The 7,153-nt window shown below is 38.9% G+C and overlaps 1 protein-coding gene across 1 annotated transcript; it reads left to right on the forward strand.

Moving 5' to 3' along the window:
• Positions 1–274: 274 nt before the first annotated feature.
• On the forward strand, positions 275–6,171 carry obi1 (ORC ubiquitin ligase 1). The gene is made up of 6 exons (XM_018743048.2): positions 275–419; positions 1,711–1,846; positions 3,251–3,342; positions 3,485–3,730; positions 3,872–3,960; positions 4,191–6,171. Exons 1-6 carry the CDS (start codon positions 345–347, stop codon positions 5,590–5,592), a joined length of 2,040 nt encoding a protein of 679 aa, XP_018598564.1. The 5' UTR covers positions 275–344; the 3' UTR covers positions 5,593–6,171.
• The last annotated feature ends 982 nt before the right edge of the window (positions 6,172–7,153 follow it).

The raw sequence follows: 7,153 nt of genomic DNA on the forward strand, positions 1-7,153 counted from the left end.
GAGCAAATCTTAACACACAACTTTAACAAATTAAATAAAAATATGGCATGAAGAGTTCAGCACACAAACCAATTTATTTTTCTCTGGTAAATCTCAATAATAGAATGGTTTAATTTAGCGATTTTTTAATGAAACCGTGCTAATAGGCGGGTCCATTTGTACATACTGGCTTTCCGTAGAAACTGTCGACGTTTGGTTGGGAACATCAGTGTTGCACTGCAGCTGTGTGGCTCGTAGCCAATGAACAGAAGGTACCAGTTGTTGGGCAATGAGGATTCAACTTCATTCACTTTTTCGGGGGTTTTGGCGGAAGTTTTGTAGGTAGCTACGAATACGTCCAGATTATGGCTCAGACGAGTATTCAAAACGTAACCGTTTCTTTAACTTTGCCAATATCTTGCCAAATATGTCTCGGAAAGGTAAACTATTTGTATTTAATCGTCTATTTGATTTGTGTAAACATACGGAATTAAAACTGGATATATTATCTCTTTCACGAGAATATATAATAATTTAGCGGCTCAGAATTCCTCAGTCCTACTCTTAAGTTAATTGTGTATATAATTATATATATTTATATTTGTTAGCTAGCTGTATAAATGTTCGTGCTAGACCAGCAGAGAGAGAGCAGTGCCGCGGGGTTTCTCGGATAACCACTTACGTTACGGACGAGTAGTTATGTTTACATATCCCTGCGGTACGACGCCACATAATTTTCCACCCGACCACCGTGTTTCCTTTTATTATTCATCCAAAATGTAGCAGCTGAAAAAAGTAAAAAGAGTAAGCCAGGCGCCCCCAACAAGGAAAAGCTGAAAAGTTCTGTATTTATTGGTCGATCTGTAATAACGGTGTTTTCTGTTGCTTTTTTTGAAACTTTTTTTTCCCTCTCTCTCTCTCTCTCTCTCTCTCTCGTTCTTGTGGAAAAATCATGCATGGTGCCGCAGACGCAGTACATAGTAGTATCGTGGATTAGATTAGTATGTTGTGAGGTGTTATACCATATGTGTCCTTTTTTGATGAAAGTTGCAAATATTATCAAGTGGAGTAAGGATTTCAGAGCGAGTGGATCATATATTTTCTGTGCTTAAACTCTGTGTAGGATCATTTTATAAAACTAATATTAATGGGATTTATGACAATGCTCTTGCCATTGAGACACATTGTTACTGTTTCGTCGATGTAAATTTCAGTGTCTTTGTGGTTGAACTCAAGAAAGAAAGGGAAAAAAAAAAACACTTCTACACAGATACACTACAAATGGTGGTAAGGACAGGAAAAGCACAACATATAGAGAAGCAGCGCACACATAAAACCTATTAATATCACCAGTTTCATAAAATGATCCTACACAGTTTAAGTACAGAAAACATATGATCCACTTGCTCTGAAATCCTCACTCCACTTGATACAATATTGCAACTTTCATCAAAAAAAGCACACATATGCCATAACAACACTTGACAACATGCTGTAATCTAATCCACATAAGACCAACGTTTTAACGGTTAATCACTGTTAGGTACGCCTAGAAGTATCACAAACATCCCAAAGTGCACCAAAAAACACAATAATCCAACAGTGATTACAGCTAAGAGGCAACAAAAATCAGAAACCGAGCACAAGCATTGTAGAAAAAAGGCCAGTTTTCTCCAAACCGTCTCAGTGGGTCTAGCTTGCGGCTGGTCACTAAATATCTTCTTCCTGCAGGTACGGCACCCGGTGATTTGTGGTAATTATCACGTGTTCTGCTCCACGTGCATTGAGGTGTGGCTGAAGAAGGCGAATCAGTGTCCCACGTGCAGGACTCCCATCACCCCAGAGAACCCCTGCAGAGAGATCATAGGTACACTATCTGGGATGGATTCAGTTACACTTTAATGGGAGGCATACCTGATGATTGTGCTGATAGGATTATTATTGCTTGTTTTTATAGAATTAAGTGGTAAATTTAAAAGGGAAACACATTACTTTTTATTACCTTTTAAAAAGAGCCTCAATTTTTTCTTATTACTAATAGTAGTAGTATTTTGCTTATTTGATGCTTTTACTCAAAGCTTCTTCACTTATTTATCCTATATATACAGCTGGACATTTTATTAGAGCAATTCGGAGTAAGTACTTTGCTCCAGGGCATTGCAGTAGTACCCAGGGGTGGGACATGAATCAGCGGTCTTCACACTACAAGTGCTATTCATTGTCCTCTTCCAGCTGTTTCATGAAAATATAAACCCATAAGTAAATGCAGAAATAAGTAGTGTAGCAGCATGAGGCATAATGGTTAGAGCTGCCACTTCCAGCTGTAGTACCGTTGTTGGAAGTTCTTTCCCTAAATTGCTTAAGTAAAAATTACTCAGCTGTATAAATGGGTTAAAAAAAGCACTGCAATTTACATTGGAGAAAAGTGTCAGCTAAGTGAATAATTGTAAATGTTAATGTTGGTAGTATAGGTATTCATAGCACTAATTTATATAGGCTAAATGTTAAAAATACATCAAATTATATTTATTTATTTAGCAGATGATGTTTTGCAAAGCAACGTACATCTCTGAGAACAATACAAAAAGTTCATCACACCAGCAGAAGGAGAGATTTGGATGCAGACATTTAATTGACAGTTTGTCTCATAACACCATATAAACTGCTATACAACTATTCATTACATAGATAGCTGCCTGTAGGCCCTTTGGAAAAAAAAAAATTCTAAATGACATACACATATGTGTTTGTTCAGCACGTACGAGATCAGGGGAGAAGTGAAACCGAAAGAGCTGACTTTTGAGACCCTTCTCATATGTAGAGAGAGATTCAGCAGTTCTGAGTGAGAGATGGAAGTCATTTCACCACATCGGAACCAAAACCAAAAACCTTTCTTTTGATTTTGGGTGTCATGTGCTTATGACCACCAAACGGCCAGAGGTGGAGATGTTTAGCAGTCTGGTTGGGGCATAGAGAGTTATCCGGGAGAAGATCCCTTGAGGGTTTTTAGGCAGTAGCCAGAGTGTTGAATTTGATCCGGGCAGCTATAGGAAGCCAGTGCAGAGAATTAGGAGGGGGAATCCTTGGAAACGCTTTGGCAGGTGAAACATGACTCATGCAGCAGCGTTCTGTATCACCTGGAGAGGTTTTATGGCAGAGGCCGAAAGCCCAAACAGGAGAGAGTTGCAGTGGGATATCACCATGGCCGGGACCAGGAGTTATTCTTTATTGACAAATTTATAAATGATTCTATTTTTTGATAACCTTTCAGGTGCAACAACTGAACATGAAAGTAATGACACCTATTCTATGAAAAAGAAATTGAGGAAAACCAGATCTGTGCTGCTTCTGAGGGAATATGAGGTATACCAAGGAAATGAACATATTGCAAAACCGAATGTCAGACATGTCTAATTTTTGTTGTGCTTTTCTTAAAATGTAGTTTGTATATTTTGAATTTATGTACTCTTTAGTCTTATATTTATGTAGTGGTTTTCTTATTCAGGATGAAATTGATAGTCTTCAGAAAGAAAATGAAGAACTAAGAAGCAGAAACTTAACGTTAGAAGAACAACTAAAAACTGCCCTTGGTTCATCAAGCTTCCAAGTGTCTGATAAAAGTGAAGATGTGAAGCAAAGCTTTGAGGGCGGGAGAATTGACCCCCATTTTCTTGAGGAGTGGACAAGAAATTTGGCAGCTGCAACAGAGTTACAGGAAAAACTGCAGGTGGAAATAGAGAAATTAAAAGAGGTAATAACATAATAAAATACCTATTTTCCAATTATCCAATAAGAGTTGTTGTGGTTAAATAAAATTTGTTAATACTTCATGAACCAGTTTCAAGATAAATTTTAAATCATATTCAGAAGCAAATGTAATTACATCTTTTAGGCAAACAAAACTCTACGAACTCAAAATGTGGATCTTGTGCGAGAAAACTCATACCTGAAAGCAGAGGTGGCGAGTAGGTCTCCCCAAAAGTATGTGTGCTTTTGAAGTTTTTTCATCTGTGTATTTGTCAAAGGTGTACTATACATGATGCAAGTGCAGCTTAGTCTTGAGTAAATATTTCTCAGTATTTTGGTGGTGAGGTTAGAGGGAGTCCATCTGAGGTACAGCTGAAATGTCTCAGGACACAGATGTAGAGGGGGCATTGCCATTTGATGAAATCACTGCCACTGTTTGATTCAATCTACTTTTGTCTCGTAAGATTTGGCAGGTACACCGTTGCTGCTCTGGAGGCAAAGATCAGCCAATACGAGCGTGATCTAAAGCACTTGCAGAAAGCTCTGGAGCGCACTGATAAATATATTGAGGAGCTTGAAGCCCAGGTCTCTGAAAGCCAGATGACCTCTGACAAGACTGCGGCCGTTAAAAACTCTGGTTATGTGCTTCAAGAGATGATGAATGAACATCAGGCAGAAGAGGGAGTAGCTGGCCAAGGTCACTGCACAATGACAGGATACACAAAGACTGTGACAATGAAAGACAGCCTGGGTGATGTGGAAAGTTCTTCGGTCTCCATCAAAGGTACCAGTGCTGATTCCTCAGGTCCTTGTGATTTTTTTTTAACTTCCAAAACACTCATGACTGGTATTTTTTGTGACAAGAATGGCCTGGAGCAGAATTTCACTCCAGAAAAAACTGAGCATGTGTCCTCTATGGAGCATTCTATTCCTTCAACCCCATCATCACCTTTCAGTTGCCTAACTTTGAAGAGTCCAAGCATCTGTAATGACCAACAGGCCAGAAGGAAGCCCTTGTCCTACCTAAGAAAGCTCAGTTTTGATGATTGTAGCAGTGGTTTGTCTGCAGCAGCACTTAAAAATTCAGTCACTCCCAGTTGTGCTAGTGGAATATCTACTGACCACAAATCAGCTCTGAAATCCTCCAGTCCTGTGTGCTGGGAAGCATGCACTCAAAAGTCTCCACGTTCAAGCTGCTTCTCTGAACCAGATAAGCACCCAAAGGACCGCAAAAAAGATCAGCGCCAAAGAACTTCAATCGATGCTTCCATGGATGCTACATACTTGGACAAAGTTTATGAACTGGATTCAGTGATATCTGAGGGTGAGAGCAGCAAAAGTCTTCATTATCCTTTTAGCTTGATACAGCACCCTGACTTTGATATTTCTTTTGTACCACAGCTGGATACCACCATGAAGTTTATGACACACTCAGGTTCTTCACTTCTAGAAACAGAGAAAGTTCATGTTGTCTCTAGCTCAGAACTGTGCATGAAAGGGACACATAATCCACAGAATGTGTCCATAGCTGAGAACACTCGGCTAACCCAAAATGCATTAGAGGTCTCTTCAGTTAGACGTGAAGACACCATAGTAACTGGATCTCAGATAGGACATGTGTGGTTAATGGACAGAAAGTCAGACTTACCATTTTGCCCCCATGGTTTGCATGGAATGGAAGCAGAATCTACACTTTTGTCCAGTCCATCTGATTTCCATTTTTCCCAGGATAAAATCTTAAACCAGAACTGTGCAGAATCTGAAAATGCAGCAGGAAATCAAACAAAAGCAAAGTCAACAAAAAGGCAAACTCTGGCTTGTACTGACAATTCAGCCAGTCCGTCTAAAATTTCAAAGGTTCCATGATGTTTGTACCTTTCTTTTAGGCCGAAGCTAAATAAATAAGCCTTCATTGTAGCTGTAAAAAGTAACAAAACATTCAGTTGTCAAGAGCTGAAAAGTATTTCAACAGGCTGTACTGAACAAATGCAGCTTCCATCCATCCATCCAGTTTCAATAGCTGCTCGGCCTGAGCAGGGCCATGGTGAACCGGAGCCTATCCTTCAAGCGTTGTGCAAAAGGCAGAGGGTGGTACATCCTGGACAGGATGCCAGTGGATTGCAGGGTAGCTGCACATGCGCACACTGTGGGCAGTTTAGCATCGCCAATCCACCTGAACTTCATGTCTTCGGATGTTAGAAGAAGCCAAAACAGCTGGAGGAAACCTACACACACCTGGGAGAGCATGCAAATTCCACACAGACTGAGCAGGGATTGAACCCGAGTTTTCTCACACCACTGAAGCGGTGTGAAGCAGTAGCACTACTTGATGCACCATCGTGCTGCCTAATGCATCTTCTGCTAATTATTTTTATAACAATACAGGATTTATGGAAAATTTTTAGTTTCTATACAAGTAGAGGGAGTAAAAGTTTTCTTGTTTCTTTAAGCCATGTTTTTGTATTAAGAAAATGGTTTTTGGATTTTTGTATTTATTTTAATTTCAAAAACCTGTTTTCAATTTTTTTAGTAAACAAATGATTAAAAACATCAGAAATGCCCTCTGTTCCAATATAGTCTGCATAATAGGTTCACTAAATAACTGGTGTAGCCTTTCAGTTTTGCTTTACTGATGCTTAATAGTCTAGTCAGTACTATACTAGTCTTAGTATTAATAGTCTAGTCTTAATGCTGTATTTACTTAGCATTTGCACATTTTTTAATGTTATTAATTTTCCAGCTACAGAATTCTATAAAACTTTCTCCCAGTATTTGTAAATGGTATCTGTCATCAAATTCAGATCAAATGCGTTTTTCAACATTGCAGTGGTGTAACATATAAAACGTTTACATTCATTTATGTGATGCTTTTCTCCAAAGCAACTTACATTGTTAAGCAGCTTACATTTGTTTACCCAGTTACACAGCTGGGCAACTTTACGGAAGCAATTTTGCAGGAAGTACCTTGCTCAAGGGTACTACACCTGGTAGTGACATTTAAACCTGTAACCTTTGGGCCGCAAGGAAGCAGGTCTTACCACTACAGTGCCAGCTGCCAAATATACTGTATCTGTATTGTAATTTATTTTGCCAGCAGGCAGGTGCAAAGATGAGTGTTTATTTTTAAGAGCATAAAATGCTGCTGTTGTAACCCCACTCTCCATTGCCTCATTAAATACTGTAGCTGCTTGAATAAATGAGCTCCTTACCACATAATTAAAGCTGTCATCACCAAAAGTGAGCTAAACAAATTGATTATATCCACCATAACCTTGTAAACAACCTAAATTAATTAACCTCAATGAATTAACACTTAATTATGTTAAACGCAAGAGTCCATAAATTAAAATTTCATGTAGTGATTAAACGTTTGTAAAATATACATGGTTTTGCCATGTTTATGTAATTACTCAAGAGCGTTGGGCTG

Source organism: Scleropages formosus, chromosome 12, assembly GCF_900964775.1.
Source record: "Scleropages formosus chromosome 12, fSclFor1.1, whole genome shotgun sequence".
NCBI classification, from domain to species: domain Eukaryota; kingdom Metazoa; phylum Chordata; class Actinopteri; order Osteoglossiformes; family Osteoglossidae; genus Scleropages; species Scleropages formosus.

What these genes read in the sequence shown, in the direction of transcription:
- obi1 (XM_018743048.2), top strand. Translation starts at nt 345, where the DNA reads ATGGCTCAGACGAGTATTCAAAACGTAACCGTTTCTTTAACTTTGCCA. An exon ending in AAATAGAGAAATTAAAAGAG is followed by an intron (nt 3,731 to 3,871) that starts GTAATAACATAA and finishes TACATCTTTTAG; the next exon opens with GCAAACAAAACTCTACGAAC. An exon ending in GCGAGTAGGTCTCCCCAAAA is followed by an intron (nt 3,961 to 4,190) that starts GTATGTGTGCTT and finishes TTGTCTCGTAAG; the next exon opens with ATTTGGCAGGTACACCGTTG.